The 17,170-nt window shown below is 45.8% G+C and overlaps 3 protein-coding genes across 5 annotated transcripts; 2 read left to right on the forward strand and 1 right to left on the reverse strand.

The window, feature by feature from the left end:
• Window positions 1–848: 848 nt before the first annotated feature.
• On the reverse strand, window positions 849–3,840 carry trappc5 (trafficking protein particle complex subunit 5). 2 transcript variants are annotated; one of them, XM_056280616.1, is made up of 3 exons: window positions 3,814–3,840; window positions 3,012–3,415; window positions 849–1,788 (listed from the first exon to the last, which is right to left on the reverse strand). In XM_056280616.1, the coding sequence occupies exons 2-3, from the start codon at window positions 3,279–3,281 to the stop codon at window positions 1,492–1,494; spliced, it is 567 nt and encodes a 188-aa protein (XP_056136591.1). In that variant the 5' UTR covers window positions 3,282–3,415; window positions 3,814–3,840; the 3' UTR covers window positions 849–1,491. The 2 variants fall into 2 exon arrangements, with proteins under 2 accessions (XP_056136591.1, XP_056136590.1); XM_056280615.1 differs by lacking the exon at window positions 3,814–3,840 and having other exon boundaries at window positions 3,012–3,610.
• Window positions 3,841–4,219: 379 nt separating this feature from the next.
• Window positions 4,220–11,961, forward strand: LOC130112707 (N-acetylmuramoyl-L-alanine amidase-like). 2 transcript variants are annotated; one of them, XR_008810251.1, is made up of 6 exons: window positions 4,220–4,498; window positions 4,942–5,802; window positions 6,146–6,356; window positions 6,744–7,041; window positions 10,817–10,971; window positions 11,589–11,961. XR_008810251.1 is itself a non-coding variant. In XM_056280173.1 (5 exons), the coding sequence occupies exons 1-5, from the start codon at window positions 4,414–4,416 to the stop codon at window positions 10,865–10,867; spliced, it is 1,506 nt and encodes a 501-aa protein (XP_056136148.1). In that variant the 5' UTR covers window positions 4,220–4,413; the 3' UTR covers window positions 10,868–11,093. The 2 variants fall into 2 exon arrangements, 1 of the variants encoding a protein (XP_056136148.1); XM_056280173.1 differs by lacking the exon at window positions 11,589–11,961 and having other exon boundaries at window positions 10,817–11,093.
• A 711-nt stretch (window positions 11,962–12,672) lies between these two features.
• On the forward strand, window positions 12,673–16,468 carry LOC130112564 (lysozyme g-like). The gene is made up of 5 exons (XM_056279988.1): window positions 12,673–12,812; window positions 13,178–13,255; window positions 13,662–13,882; window positions 13,999–14,149; window positions 16,201–16,468. Exons 1-5 carry the CDS (start codon window positions 12,809–12,811, stop codon window positions 16,335–16,337), a joined length of 591 nt encoding a protein of 196 aa, XP_056135963.1. The 5' UTR covers window positions 12,673–12,808; the 3' UTR covers window positions 16,338–16,468.
• The last annotated feature ends 702 nt before the right edge of the window (window positions 16,469–17,170 follow it).

Raw genomic sequence — 17,170 nt, forward strand, 5'->3', positions numbered from 1 at the left:
GACTCGGCGTATCGCTGCCGCATCACTTTAAACTCGGCATATTAACGCATGAAAGCACGTTAAAATCTCCGGTTTTTCTTTCCTAAAAACAAGAAAAGGTATCTTTAACCCACAAGACACACTGTGCATGAATTTAATTTCAATTTCATTAGAGCCAACATGACGTGGGTATACCCCCATCGCCCTGAACTAGAAGGCAGGGTTTTTAGTGGGAGCACCTAGGCTGTGAAAGGGTGCCTGTCTGGGGCAAAACACCCAACAGCACAGCAGTCTTCCACGGCATTGGCACGTCATTTTCAATGTTTTTTTTGTTGTTGTTTTTTTGACACAAGCTGCAACAAAAAGCAACTGTATGTTGTGCAAATACAATCAACAAAAGAAGAAAAAAAACATTATGAGTGCAATGGTCGTTTGTAAATGGCGATATGGTGGTACATATACACCGCAGGGGTTTGCTAGATGGATGTAAAAGGAAGGATGGGCCGCGAGAGGGGCGAGATTGACGTGGTTTGGACATGTGCGGAACAGAGATGCTGGGTATGTTGGGAGAAGGATGCTGAAGATGGAGCTGCCGGGGAAGAGGACAAGAGGGAGGCCAAAGAGGAGGTTTATGGATGTGGTGAGGGAGGACATGCATGTGTGTGGCATGACAGAGGAAGATGCAGAGGACAGGAAGAGATGGAAACGGATGATCCGCTGTGGCGACCCCTAAAGAGATTATGGTTTCAACATGGCAAAAGGGAAAAGCTGCCACATTTCTCAAACACACATCCCTAATGCGCAATAACTAAGTCATACTCAGCGCAGTTTAAATAAGGTACAGTCTAGCATTCGACAATGCCAAGAAGTACGTTACACTTCATTTATTTTTGTCATTTTATCAAGAAGAATTTCCATGTATGGCACAACATTGTTTGCATCGGCTTTTCTGATCACGGTGCATCTCCTCCACCCGAAACAACAGCCAATTCTCGGCACAGGATTCATAATTTCTTACTCATTATCTCAATTCCCACCAAACAACACGTTGCACTTGTGACACGGTTTGTTTTTACTGGCTGTCAACAGTAAAGCTTTGGATTTTAGGATTTTTGTTTAAAAATAAATCACCTGTTTTGACACATTGCCATTAATGTTTCCAGTTGGTTCAGGCAACTCTTGGTTTCCATTGCAACGAAGTAGCTTATCAGTAAACAAGTGTATCTAACAGTAACAGACAAATAACTACATCTCATCTACAACGGTGTCACCATTACTCTCTTTCTTTACCATGTGGCTGTAAAATGGGCTCCTTAAGTCAATTTACAGTTCACCATTCTCCAACAAAACAGTTGACTTCCATTGACTCCTCCCCCAACAAACCTGGCAGGCTATTCAAAGTACACCTTTTGAATACAATGAAAACACTGTACCTTCCACACACATATGCACACACACATATGCACACACACACACACACACACACACACACACCTCCTTGTCTTCCCATCTCTATCTGCCCTCCAGTGCCTTGTCTCTGGCAATCACAGCCTCATCAAACTTGATCATGAGCGTGGTGCCCTTGTGCCAGTGAACGGTGACCTTGGCGGGGAACCCGCTATGGGTGAGGATGGCCTCGACAATCCCTCCTGTGAAGGCAGCACAGTTTAAGGTGCTGTTCTCTTTGGGCACGGAGATGAACGTATTGACGAGGGACTCCTTCTCTATGATGTAGTAGGTCTTATCGTCGTCGTTGGCCTGCTCCAGCTTGTCCGCCTCCTTGCCAAACAGAGCCCTCCACACAGAAACCTGCAGGACATCAGTTGGAAGACAGGATTCGGTGAAAAGGTCAATTTGAGAGAAATTGTCAAGGGGGTTGGTGCAGCCTGCTGGGTAACAAGTGTCTTTGATGTTGGCAGGGGCGGTTAAAAAAAACAAACACTTTTTAAAGTGTAGTCATAGGCCTAAATAGAGTACAGCATCTAGGGTGGCCACAGAGACCAGGTTTTTTCCGCAGGGGGGGGGGGTCACTGTGATGTTAAATGTTAAGAATTCTTGTCAAAATAAAATAAAAGCCATTCCTGTTGGGTTGGCCATGCGGTGTATGGGACGCAGGTTTGGCATCAAAAAGGAAGCTCGTCTCTGGTCATCAATTCATTCATGGCGTAGCTCGCCACAATGTACTCTGCAAACCGTGTCACGCCACGGTTGTTGCTAGTGGTGGGAATATGAGGAGCCCCTTTTACCACAAAAAGATCCAACTAGAGAACCAATTCCAAACCGAATTTCCAGAAAAATTCCTATATCGTTATATATACCGTTAACGTAATGTAAAATTTCATAAACGATGATACATTTTGGCTATATCACCAAACCCTTTGTTCCCTTGTTTTGCTGCGATATCAGTCGACTCTGCATAACTGTAGTCCACTAACTTCCGGTTTCTACTGCAGCGGTCATACCAGTTTCCTGTTTGTTGGCGCGTGCTGTTGACTACGGCACATTTTTCGCGATGCCTGCGAGATTCACCATGGATAAATGTCCACCACATGCACAGAACTGTCGACAAACTCTTACCTGCACCTACCAGCAAACGGGTGAAAGGTTTCGAGGTGTACATATCAAGTTACGTCTACAATCCGTCCGTGCATTCATCCTCATGACTGTGGACGTAACTTGATACGTACACCCTTGAAACCTTTCACCCGTTCGCTGGTAGGTGCAGGTGGAGGTTTGTCGACAGTTCTGTGCATGTGGCGGACATTTATCCACGGTGAATCTCGCAGGCATCGCGAGAAATATGCCGTCGCCAAATAGCACGCGCCAACAAACAGGAAACCGGCATGACCGCTGCAGTAGAAACCGGAAACTGGTATGACCGCTGCAGTACAAACCGGAAGTCAGTGGACAGAACGGCCACGCCGTCGTCATGCTTCGAACGGTTAAAGCAGCTGGAGAAGTCGCGGATTGGAGCTTTAATACAAGATGTCGGAGCGAGTGCGCGTGTCGCCCCCCCCCCCATGTCTTTTTACCTTGATGAAAAGCAGTATGTTCAACACTTTGGTCTCCCTTTTGCCGTTCTTCTCACGCAGGACCAGCGCGTCCAGCAGGCTGGCACCGACACTCTGGCCCATCTCCGCCAGCCGGGCTTGGAGCTCGGACACCGAGTAGACCCGACTCTGACAGTACTGGACCATCTCGGAGAACAGCAGGCCGAAGGCGCTCAAACTCACCTCGGTTTTGGGTCGAGTGAGCGGCCGCTCCAATATGGCAGACTTGCCTCTGGTGAAGCGAGTCTCCATGTTCTGTGTGGATGCAAAGAGCGTTAAAACGGAGCTTGGGTCGCGAGCAGCTGAGCAGTGTCCATCAAGTTGGCGGGTTACATCTTCACAGGTGAGGAGGCGCGTTCAGAAGCGGCGTCACGTGGAGAAACACCCTAAAACGACAGCAACGTTTGCAAGTATTATTGCTGTGGACGCTGAACTTTCTCATGCTTTGGGCGAGAGACGGCACAGCCACCTCCGGGTCCCTTGCCTATTTTGCTCTACTTCCCGTTCCGCGTGCGCGTCATCTAGTCACGTGCCAACGCGTATTTCCGGTTTGACTTGCACCAAAATGACCTCGTTCAGGATTTGCCCGTTTTCCATATAAAAGATCACAATTGTGGTTTTATTTGACCCCTAAATGTTATGTAATGTATTCTGATTAACATCCTCGAGTAAGATCCTGGCGTTCTCTAAGCTGGCCCCGCCCCTCTGAAAAGTTGTAGTTAGTGTCAAGATGACAAATTACTGTACAAATTACAAACTTTGAAAGTATGAGCAGTTTACTCACCTCGCCACAAGTAAACACAAGTCACGTATGAGGTATGATTGCTATGACATCAGAAGACTTTCGCAGTTCTGTCTCCTTGTCACTAAATAGCACGTAGATCAAACCTTGTCACATGAGTTGGCAAACATTAACCACTGCGTGCCCTGTTTAAAATGTAAAAATGATTATTGGCTGATAAATATGTAAATTCTGCAAGTGGCAGAATGAATAATTCTCCATAGAGAAATGCTGAGAAAACTTTAATGCTACTCAAGTTTTTTTTTTGGCAGCTTCTTTAAAAACTACACAGGCCGCTCTTGAATCCGTCTAACCTAAGACTGATCAATATTTGTACAACTTCAGTGTGCAAAGAGTACCCTGTCCAATCGGGGCACAATATTTCACTCACACGCAAGTACACCTACACGGTTAGTCTTAGAAGTTATTTTGGAGAGCACAGTATGTGTTTGATTTATATTGGAAAGCGTGCAAGTGAAGATTGGTGTAAAATTGTATTAGTGTCCTACTAAGTCAAGTTAGGGGGCATTGACTTATAGTCATTTACTTGTGGGGAAAGTTCAGTTTCTTTCAGAAAGCAACTTTTGGAAAAAAAACAAACTTATGAGAGACAACATGACTTGGTTTGGACTGTCGTTCTTCTTTATTCTGGCTGCATCATATTTCAGTGTCTACGGCAAGCCTACAGGTAACTTAAACTCTCCAAGATACGCAGACATTTAGTTTTTACTGCCTGAACATATTCCTGTGACACGTCTAGCCTGTTTAACTGTTAGCACAGTTTTCTTTGACGTACAAAATAATATTTCAATCTTTGATGCAACCTATTACGCCTTCAGACCCTCTTTAGTCATTTGTGTTCTAATTTCACGTCCTTCTAAAACCGTAGCCAAACTTTGACCAAGTCACCTCTTTGCGCAACTTAGTACTACTTTAAATTAGGAGTGCTTTAAATTTCACTTCCTTTCATGCTAATGAACCTGTTGTCTGTTTTAAAATAGTTTAACATTGTCTTGAAGGAAGGATTCTCAGTCATCCATTCAGTGGTTTGTTCATTCAGCAAGTCGTTTACTCTTGGAAACACTGCAGCGCTTTGAACTTCATTTTGTCTATTCCCTTGCATTTCTTTAGGAGTCCATCTACGAAATATGGACAGCTTCATCAGTGCTGTGGAGCAGGTTGAGAACTCCAACCCTGGTTTATCTCCTCTGACTCTGGTCAGGGCCCTCCGGACCACTGCAGGTCATGACGATCCATTAACCATCCATTACCTTGGCGCCTCTAACAAACTCGGCGACTCTAAGACCCTAGAGACAGCCATCTTGAACGCAACCTCTTTCAGTTTCTTTGACAAGGCTAGCCACCATGTCGTGACAGACTACGGAGAGGAGCGAGGGGTGGTTCTCACCCCGGATGGCACCACAGTAGCCTTGGCACCACTTTTGCTTGGCATCGAAGTGGGGCTGAAGGCCAAAATGGAGGCTGCACCGACTGTGGGTATGTTCCCTCTCACCTTAGCAAGAACTTTAGGTCTGTCCTTCCTCAGCCTTCAGGACTTCCCACCGTCTCATCGTCTGGGGCCAGATGGCTGCTGGGACAGTGTCGTGCAGCCTAGGGTGTTCAAGTTGGCTCGGCCACCCACTCTGGCCACAAATAGTCTAATTAATGGCGGCATGGATGGCGCTATACTGGGTACGCTCTTGAGCAATCTATCTGCCTCTGAACAACTGCAAAACCTCAGTACAACTTTGAAAGGATACTACAGCTATGTTCTGCCTGAGGGGCAGGGGCTTGACGGTGTATCTCACCCTGTCAGTCCAAACCGAAGGGAGATCTCTAGATCCATTCTGGAACCCCTTGATCCTCACAAGCAAGTGATTGAGACCCTGAAACTGATCTGGAAGTTGGAAGGGACAGAATGGATCTCTCTGGACACCAATGTGGAGAAGTCAGTGAAGGAAGGATTGCAGGCATTTGTCTACAAGTACTGGGGTGAGTTGTGATGAGATCGAAAAACAAAAATAAATACATTTTTTGCTTTAAGGGCATCAAGACCAGCCATTGTGAGGCAGTGCCTTGTATTAGAATATATACTTTCTTCACTTATGTACAGTGATTTTTTTCCAGTGATTTTGTTATCTATGTTTGTTCTATGAGCCTCATCATAAAGCCTCAGTAAAGTGTGCTAAGCCTCAGAAAAACAAAACCTATGACATTTGTGTTGGTTCCTTTATGCAATGCTAAGTTGTATTATGCTGTCATCTGGGATGCACATGTAGGCACCTCGGTCTTCCTTAATAAAACCAACTCTTCTCTTTGCTCCTCCTTTCCCTAGACTGCCCTGCTATTATTCCACGGTGTCAATGGGGCGCTGAAGCCTATCATGGAACACCGGTCCCGCTGTCTTTGCCCCTTGCCTTCCTATACATCCACCACACCTATCAGCCATCCTCGCCCTGTCTGTCCTTCCCACAATGCTCCAAAGACATGAGGGCCATGCAGCGCTACCATCAGGAGGACCGCGGCTGGGGTGACATCGGATACAGGTAACAGAGGAATTCCAGTTTGTGCATAATTTATTGGCGAACACATCCCACGAGCGACAGCTCAGTGCAATCCAGATAAGAACACCTTGGCTCGCAAATGGGAATTCCAGGTATATAACTACACCTGTTATATAGAATGAAACTGTTTACATACATTCTTTATTATTAGACATATGAAATCATATACTTGAGATCAGTAAGGTTCTATTTGCAAATATATTTCCCATTAATTTCTTTGTGACTCGCCATATAGCCTGTTTCCATCTCGAATTTTGCACAAATGTTTCCTTATGTTTGCTTGAGTGATCATTTGGATCAGTCAGTTGAGTTTGAGCACATCACAGTCCAGCCCCAATAGTTATCTGCCGTACTCTTGTATGCTTCTAGCTTTGTGGTAGGCTCTGACGGATATGTCTATGAGGGCAGAGGTTGGCACCATCTTGGAAGACACACCAGGGGGCACAACTCCTTGGGGTACGGTGTGTCAATCATCGGCAACTATACCTCCGTTTTGCCGCCCCGTCATTCCATGGACCTGTTGCGCCACCGCCTGGTTCAGTGTGCGGTGGACGGAGGGAGACTGGTGGCCAACTTTACCTTCCACGGACATCGCCAGATGGTGAACTACACCTCCTGCCCTGGGGATGCCTTCTATTCCGAAGTCACTACATGGAATCATTTCAAGGTAGGATGTCATGGTCAGAAACGATGCCTTCCGAGCCAGTAAACCTTTCTGAATCAGTGATGTCAGAAATGGGTTCGTGACCACCGCAAAAGTTGAATGGGGTGGTACTTAGAGGGGCCGGTGATATTGCAAGTTTCCACAGCTGACACAACCATCCCAGACAGCATCCGGATGTGGGCCACTTCAGGCAATCATGCGGCACTGATGGCCTTCTTCTGGCCCTGACAAAATGGATGTGAGCCTGAAGTGGCCCACATGTATAATAGCAAATAGGGCCTTTTTTGACAAAGATGCGGTGCTCTGGGCAACATGTAATCTGGATGTGACCCTGAAGTGGCCCGTGTGGTAAATGGTGAATATGGCCCAAATATCACAAAACAAATATGGGCCACCTTTGGCAAATATGTGGCACATGCGGCATCGCTATGGCTTGGTTCTGGCCCAGATCTGGCAAACAGGAGCGGACCGCCCATGTGCCATCATTCCACGTGGTATGTGGGCCGGACAAAAGTGTCGGGTGTGGGACGGGTCCGGGCCGCAGCGATTTTAATATCTGGGTGGTACATAGGAGGGGCCGGTGATATTGCAGTTTCCACAGCTGACACAACCATGCTACAAGTCGAGAGTGTGAGCATTTTACTCATATTTGCTCCCCAAAATAGACATGTACAAATAAATAAATAAAGCACAAGCTTCTGTGTAATAAGGAATTTCATACAACGATGAACTTTTTCTTTTTTTACACAGGATTCGACAGTAGTAGCAGCACAACAAAAACAATTCCAAAGGTTGTCTAAATCACTAACAGTAATGGAGGAGTCCACCAGCCAAGGTTTAAAAATATCAGCAGAGCGGCAGGAGGGACATTTATAATAATAATAATTATTATTATTATGAATTACATTTATGTAGGGTTTTATCTAGACACGGTGGCACGGTGGTTATCACAGTCGCCTCGCAGCAAGAAGGTTCTGGGTTTGAGCTCCGGGGTTTGTCCTTCATTGGGGGTCGTCCCGGGTAGTCCTTTGCATGTTCGCCCCGTGTCTGCGTGGGTTTCCTCCGGGTCCCCCGGTTTCCTCCCACAGTCCAAAGACATGTAGGTCAGGTGAATCGGCCGTACTAAATTGCCCCTAGGTATGAATGTGTGTGTGTGTGTGTGTGGGCCCTGTGTGATGGCCTGGCGGCCTGTCCAGGGTGTCTCCCCGCCTGCTGCCCAATGACTACTGGGATAGGCTCCAGCATCCCCCGCGACCCTGACAGCGGGATAAGCGGTTCGGATAATGGATGGATGGATGGATTATCTAGACACCCAAAGCGCTTCACATTGAAAGGGGTAACTCACCTCAACCACCACCGATGTGTAGCACCCCCCTGGGCGATGCACGGCAGCCATTTTTCACCAGAACGCACATCAGCTTGAGGTGGAGAGGGAGGAATCATTGAGCCAATGACACGGGGGGGGGGGGGGTGATTAGGTGGCCAGATGGAGAGAGCCAGGTTGGGAATTTTGCCAGGGCACCGGGGAACCCCCTACTGTTTGCGATAGGTGCCATGGGCTCTTTAATGACCACAGTGAGTTAGGACCTGGGTTTAACGTCTCAGCCGAACGACGGAATTTAAAACGGACTGTGCTAAATAGATGAGGTACAACAATGTTGTAATGAAAAACCATTTTGACTTCGATATGGAGGAAATGGGGGAGAAAGCAACAGGGGATGTAACAGAAAAGGATGGAAGTGAAAATCAAAATGACAGTGAGGGTTAACAGCCTGCAGCCAAGCTAACCAGACGCTGTCAGTAAGATTTATAATGTCAACTCTATACAGGTGAGGGTACCAACACAAACAAATACATAATTCTGGTGTTATGTGTATCGGGCTTAAGTAGACACATTTATAGCCCACCTGTGGTGTACAATGTGCCTGGATAGCAGAATTGAGAATGAATTGCCATAACCAGAGGTAAGAGGTACTAGCCTATGAAGTCAAGTCAAGTCAATTGTATTTGTGTAGTGCAATATGAAATTACAAATTTGCCTCAAGGGGCTTTACAGCAACACAACAGCCTATCCTTAGACCCTCGCATCGGATAAGGAACAACTCCCTAAAAAAAAAAAACCTTTAACAGGGAGAAAAAATAGGAAGAAACCTCAAGGAGGGAAACAGAGGAGGGATCTCTTTCCCAAGATGGATAACGTGCAATGGATGTTGTGTTTACACCATTTACACAATACAACACTGAAAGAGGATAACAGAATTATAATGGAATTATAAAATGTATGAAGAATATGGTGCACAGGATGCCAAGCGGTGTCCAGACGCCACCGGAACAGCCCAGGACCCAAGCCACGTGACCAGCATCATCATGTAAAAAATAAAAATTAGTCACACATCTTAGCGAGAGAGGGATACAACATTAAAACAGGATAACAAATGATGACATTATATGGATTTCTAAGATATATAAAAGTAAAATGTGATGAGGGGGATGCCAAGCAGCATCCAGGTGGGACCACAGTCACCATGGAGACCTGGGAGGAGGACAGACTGCATGTGCACACAAGGGACCCAGATAGCAAAATCGCTGTGGCCCGGACCCGTCCCACAACCGACACTTTCATCTAGCCCACATACCGCGTGGAATGATGGCACATGGGCGGTCCGCTCCTGTTTGCCAGATCTGGGCCAGAACCAAGCCATAGCAATGCCGCATGTGCCACATATTTGCCAAAGGTGGCCCATATTTGTTTTGTGATATTTGGGCCATATTCACCATTTACCACACGGGGCCACTTCAGGGTCACATCCAGATCACATGTTGCCCAGAGCACCGCATCTTTGCCAAAAAAGGCCCACATCTGATTTGGCATATTTGGGCCATATTTGCTACTATACATGTGGGCCACTTCAGGCTCATATCCATTTTGTCAGGGCCAGAAGAAGACCATCAGTGCCACATGATTGCCTGAAGTGGCCCACATCCAGATGCCTTGAATGATTCATTACTTGAATTGTTACCCAGAAGCTTCGAGTACTCGTTAATCAAAGCTTCATTCAACACGGTGCACACCAGTGCCACCTGGTGGTCATATGAATTAAGAGCATCCAGACAACACTTCTGAGTGCGTTAATAGATGTGTCCCATAATCAATCATGCTTCTCAGCAAATAGCCCCATTTGTTTAAGGTATTTCTGTCACCATTTTAAGTACATTTCTGTTATATTCGTTTATGGTTATTCTTTGCGTGACGTTTTATTCAGCGTTTTGGAAAATGGGTAAAGCGTGACTAAAGACTAACGGATTCCTCACAGGACTGAAGGGGGATATAGAGGAGTCTGCACTTCTGTAACAGGGGAGTTAAAATGCTCCAGACTGTACAGCACGAGCTCTACTGCTCCTTCATGTGGGCAGAATTTCCCAAAAGAAATAGAAGTCAGAAGGATAAAGACAACCTTATTACTGCATATATATATATAGTATGTAAATGGCAACGGAGCTGCAGAATCTTAGACACACCTGTCTCAAGAGGACAAATTACACAAAATGTCACACTCGATGTCTTGCTTTTACGGTCGGCATCGTATAAATATGTATATCAATGATCAAACAATAGGCTGCCCAAAAAGCCTCTCAGAATTAAGATGGTGATTGAAGTTTGTTTTGTAAATAACTAGGAAGCTAATCCAGGTATTTGGCTCACATATGGGGCTCTCTGTTCTTTTGCAAGCAAGGCTTTTTCAGAATCGGTCCTTCTTCTTGTGTTGTGATTTTACAGGAAATTGACTCGGAGAAGCAGAAGAAAGAAAAAGACAAACAAGTGGAATAAGTGTGGATGCGGCTGTTAATACCGGTCTTGTGTAGTGGCCTCGAGTCTCCCGCCGACATGCGGGGGATTCGTCACCAGCTGTGAAGTACCTCAAGGTTATTGTGGTGAGCAGTACAACATAAGACCACGCAGGGCTTCGTAGAGGCTTTGATTTATACGCTAACTTTGTTTTCTTTGGTCAAATGTATTAATCATATGTTCAATAAAAAATGTAAAAAAAAATCATAATGAATTTCTGGTGTGGTTGTAGGTTCATACAAAAAAAGCAGTGTCTATGGGGCAGTACTTTTACATGAGTCCTGGTTGGTACATAAGTCCTTTGGCACTGGTCCTGGGTTTGAACCCTGGGGTTGTCCAACCTTGCGGGTCATCCCAGGCCGTCCTCTATGTGGAGTTTGCATGTTCTCCCTGTGTCTGCAGTGGGTTTTCTCCAGGTACTCTGGTGACCCCCACCATTGAAAAGACATACATGTTAGGGTTAATACTCCTGGCTGTGCCCCTGAGCAAGGCAATGGCAAGACGAACTGGAGTTGGTCCCCGGGTGCTGCATGGCGGCCGCCCACTGCTCCTAGCTACACAGCTAGGGTGGGTTGAATGCGGAGAGGAATTTCCCCATGGGGATTAATAAAGTATATCAAAATTAAAAAAATAAATATGTGTTGTGCTGAAAGCGATACACAACTTGGGGATGAGAGGATTATTTGCATTTTTCCTTGAACAGAGTAAATGTCCAGAACCTTGAAGGCTTTCTTCAGGACTGCAGAGGGCCAGCTCCATGCAATGCAGCTCCAGAGCTTTAGCCAGGGGAGCAAGAGCAGGGACAGATCTGACAGGTGGCAAATGGACAAGGGGAAAATTAGAGCACTTGTTGCTATAGTGGCGGCGCGGTGGCACAGTGGTTAGCACGGTCGCCTCACAGCAAGAAGGTCCTGGGTTGCTGACCGGTTACAGCGAGTCTGGGGTACGAACCTCCCAGCCACATGAGGAGCGGACTGCAAGAATGGCGGTTTATTCCGCTTGGCCATCAGAGCGGCCATTGCTACACATTTATGACACTCTGCGTCCTTGTTATGTTTCATTTACTTAAATAAAGATTAAACACTGACTACAGTCTTTGTTGTTTTTTGACAACCACTAATAAATAAAAAATTTGTATAGGGCCAAGTAAAAATTTACTTTGGGACAAGTAGATTTCCGACCCACTTGCCCGACTGGGGACACTGAAGCACTACCTTCGATTTGCTACACACGAGCTTCAGGCATCTATCCGAGCAACATTCCGATCCAAGCAACATTCCGACTCTCACCTCCACACTACTACCCTCCCTCCTCTCCCACTGCCTCTGGACAAGCCTTCCCCCTCTCCTTCTGTTTCGGCCAACAGTAGCACAGTTTCCACCGGCACCCTGCTGGCCAACAGTACCGGTGGTGGTCATTGGTAACCCAATCCGGTATGGAAATCTGACTTATGGCTCACATATTTGATTTGGCAAGGGTTTTTACGCCGGATGCCCTTCCTGTCACACCCCCTCCCCCCAATTTATCCGGGCTTGGGACCGGCACTAAGAATGCACTGGTTCGTGCATCCTCCGTGGCTGGGTTTCGAGCCAAGCAATACAGACCAAAGTTAAACTTGGTATCGGTCAGAACACGGTCAACCATTAGAAGTAAGCAAACATCAGATGTGATCATATGGTAGCAGACTGCCTTCACAACATATCATGTGGAGGAACGTGTGTCACATGTTTGGTAGTGATAAAAGCGTTCCCTGGGAACACGCCTCTTCTTGGCCATAAACTGTAAGTTGACCTACCCATGTAACTTCCCCATTTACTCGTTATCAGTCTGCTTTGTGGCTGTCGCCTCAACGTGCCTCCCCATTTTTTTTCTCCGTTGTCTATTCTCAGAAGAACACTCGGGAGGCCAAGAAAAAGAAATAAAATGGGTGAGAATTGTTTCAGTTTACACTTTATATTTTCACTGCGTAGGAAGTTACAGTAAACTTAGCGTGAACACTTGGGATGTGTTCCTGATTGAAATTTCCCTCTCCGAATGCCTCTCATATTGTGAGCTTTGGAATTTCAGGTGGTTTGAAAAACGTCCTTTAACTCTCTCGTGGAAGTACTTGAAGATGTTTCCCCACCTGTACAGTGTCGATAATAGGACTGAGAATGTCCTATTATGGACACTGTACGCCTGCCGCCCAATGACTGCTGGGATAGGCTCCAGCATTCCCGTGACCCCGAGCAGGATAAGCAGTTTGGATAATAGATGGATGGAGGTATTAATAAACTCAATGTTTTTCTCTAGATTTTGGAGATATCACGAAAATTAAACCTACGGGAGCCTCGCGGCAAACAGCACAGCAGGACAAGTTGGGATACCAAGGTAAGAGCCGTGGTGAAGGAATATTTAACAGCAGATTAATATCTTATCTGACCAGAAAACCGAATCGTGGCAAAACCTTAAAAAAAAAAAAATGTTGTCATCGCTACAAATACCTTAGTGCAGGTTGAATTTTTGTACGTTGATCTTGGTTTAGGGACAGCTGGTAATAATATAAGCGAGCCTTTAAACAGGTTCAAATCCCAGTCCGGGCTGGATAACTATGGTCAATATAGGCAGTAACATAAGCCAAATTCCCCTCTAACGAGTCAAGTCAATTTTATTTTTATAGTCCAATATCACAAATTTGCCTCAAGGGGCTTTACAACAACACAACATCCTGTCCTAACAAATGAAAATATAAAGCATATCATAGCTTTACATAGTCTCCTTTCAATCACTCTCACAGGAGTAGCTGCATCACATGCCATGGCTCAGACGGATGAAAAACGAATGCGCAACTACAAAACCATCATCCAAAGTGTGGCACAGAAGTATAAAATTGATGCGGCGCTAATTGCTGCCATTATCTCCAGAGAGTCCAGGGCTGGGAACACAATTAAGGACACTGGAGGCTTCGGGGACTACGACCCAGTGAGAAAAGCATATAATGCCTTTGGGCTGATGCAGGTAATAACACTGATCTCGTTCTGTATACGTATATCCATTTTGTTTTAGTATTACCTCAAGTCACTGTACTATAGCAGTGATATTCATCCAATTTCTGTATACTGATATATTCACAGGTTGATATCAATCCAAACGGAGGAAATCATTCTGCAGTGGGCACTTGGGACAGCAAGGAACACCTTGACCAAGCCACCGGCTACTTGATTGATTTCATTGGAAAGTTTCAGACTGACTTTTCGCAGTGGAAAAAAGAAGAGCAGCTAATGGGTTTGTTTCACTTAAATTTTGGCAGTGCAGCACCAAAGGCTTCCTTCACACTTTGTCTCGCTTCTTTCAATCAGTGAGTTAACATACAAGTTAAAAAAAAGAAGAAGATTTTAATCAGACTAAAGCAACAATTTGATAACTGAAACTGCTGTTAACACATTGATGGAGCTGTCAATCAAATTTATGTCTAAACTGATAGGAACATAATGCTACACATGCGCATAAAACCTTTTTTTGAATGTTCCCTCTGTTCGTCCAACATATGTCTCTGATAACTCCTTTCGTCTGGCATTTACTTTCGAGGAGCCATGACTCGTTCATACGGCAGTTGCAGTTGGGGGTGTCCATTTGTGATGGTGTCTTTGATTTGTTCATGATTCTTGTGTCGTGGGACGATATTAGTGGTTGGATGTTAGGCATGCAGCTGTAACTAATTTTGATGGTGTTCTTATTTAATATCTTCCCTCAATTGGTGGTCTGGGGTGAAGCACTTATCCGAAAGTTCAAAAAACTGCTTACCGACGTTGTGGCCATGGTGTCACTGTAGGGTGGGTTGTACCAGGTGATATTTCGTTTTCTGCTATGTTTATTGATTTGCTGCCAGTCAGTATTTAATGCAGGGTTGTGCTTGAGCTTAAAATTGTAGACGCTCTTTTGTAAGGCATCTAGGTATGGGGGGGCAGGTTCATTGAAGATGAGAGTCTTCCACTAATGCTCTCTGGGATGTTTTTCTAGATGGGGGTTGGGTGATCGCTTTCTCTGTGAATATACTGCAAACAGTATATCCAAAAACGAACGGACTTTCTGGACATCTCAATGGACCTTAGGAACGGCACATACAAGCCGTACATTAAGCCCAACAACACGCTACAGTATGTCCACAGAAAAAGAAACCACCCACCCTCCATCTTGAAGAATATCCCAGAGAGCATTAACAGAACGCCAACGAGTTCTGTGAACTTGGATTATTGAAGAGATCGCATTTTTACAAACGCATGTAGATAACTTAATCTCACTATTCATCTTAACCAGATTATCGACTGCATGTAAACATAGTCTACATGACTTTCTGTTTACATGTGGTCAACATTCAGAACAGGGCACTGCATTGCACTTTAAGGATTAGCCCCATATGTGATCCAATTTCCTCTTAACCTTCTGTTACTCTGAGATGGGGTCACACAAGTTTACCATGGGTGGATATTGGGAATGAATCAAAAGGTCACTTTTTTACCTGTTATCAATCCGCATCTTGGAAGTCCAGCAGACGATGCCATTCACAAACTTAATATCAACAGCTCAGGCTGAAATTTTGGATTTAAACATTTGTTTCACCGGGTTAGATATTTTACCTCGGGCGTCCGGGTGGTGTAGCGGTCTATTCCGTTGCCTACCAACATGGGGATCCGGGTTCGAATCCCCGTGTCACTGCCGGCTTGGTCGGGCGTCCCCACTGACACAAGGTGGGGAGCCGGATGAGGGCATGTGTCCTGGTCGCTGCACTAGCGCCTCCTCTGGTCGGTCGGGGCGCCTGTTCGGGGGGGGGGGGGAGATAGCGTGATCCTCCTATGTGCTACGTCCCCCTGGCGAAACTCCTCACTGTCAGGTGAAAAGAAGCATCTGGCGACTCCACGTGTATCGGAGGAGGCATGTGGTAGTCTGCAGCCCTCCCCGGATTGGCAGAGGGGGGGGAGCAGCGACCAGGATGGCTCGGAAGAGTGGGGTAATTGGCCGGATACCATTGGGGAGAAAAAGGGGAATATATATATATATATATATATATATACTATATATACCCCAGGGAAATTGTATATATATATTACCTCACCGATGGGGACCACAGAGACCTTTGGGACCATGAGCATACCCTCAAAGATGCATTAGCTGACTGGAAACAGGTTAAAAAGCGGCCATTCATTTACTCCTAATGTCCACCTGTGGTAAACTTGTTACCCCCATCTCAGTGCAATAGAAGGTTGAGAAGAAATGGGGTCACATATGGGTCTATTTAAGGATTTAGTATTGTGTCTGATTTGTGTTTGTCTCTGTAGGAGGGATAGCAGCCTACAACATAGGGAACCTGAGAGTGCGCTCCTATCCTCATGTGGATGTCAATACCACAGGTGGAGATTATGCCAATGATGTTGTTGCCAGAGCTCAGTGGTACAAAAAAAATGGCTATCCTTAAGCTCTCCAACAAGCAGCTGCACCAGACAGTTCCCCAAGGATCCTGCATACTGTCTTCATGGTAGTATCTGTAATTCCTAAATAAATGCAGTACAACGAAATAAACAAACGCTTCCCTGATATGATGTGTAGCTCTCTTCACGACAACAAACACCCCGTTTACACTTGGTTTTAAAAAGCGTTTTTTTTTTTTTTGCGATCGGATCACAAGTGGACAGCGCTAAATACAAGTGTAAACGACCACCAAAACGTTTTGTGAACCGGTTACTCAAACCGCTTGCCGAGGTGGTCTGGGACGCATTTGACCACATGTCTTTCGTAGTGTAAACTCTAATGCGTCCCCGACGAGGACGAAACCGGAAAAGACGTCATCAATGCAGGATGTGGTGGTTGTTTTGGTAACAGCGCGCCGCCTTTCGAAAACATGGGAGAGAGGAGAGTGCACGTGGTTGGAGTACAAGTGAAACGAGATGCCTAACCTCCATTTGGGCAGGAGAGTCAGTCCTGTCAATCTCCACAGTTGGCGTAGTCCGTACATGTATATTAGTGCCTGAAACGTCTCCAAACATCAGCTATTGTTTTCACAGCCAGTGGGCAAATCTGGCGCTTGACCGAGGCCCTTTGACGTTGTAGCGGAAGTGACGTCGACAGTAACGAAAGCGTCCTCCTCGGAGTAACGAAATCTGATCGCCAGTGGTCAGCAGGGCGCATTTGGAAGACGCGTGACAGACACGGGTGTAAACGGCGACGCGTCTCGCCGTACACTTGCGATCCGATCGCCCGAAACGCATTTTAAAGCCGGGTGTAAACAGGGTTAAAGACACAGGTCGGTTC

The sequence above is a fragment of the Lampris incognitus genome, chromosome 5 (genome assembly GCF_029633865.1).
Source record: "Lampris incognitus isolate fLamInc1 chromosome 5, fLamInc1.hap2, whole genome shotgun sequence".
Classification (NCBI taxonomy): domain Eukaryota; kingdom Metazoa; phylum Chordata; class Actinopteri; order Lampriformes; family Lampridae; genus Lampris; species Lampris incognitus.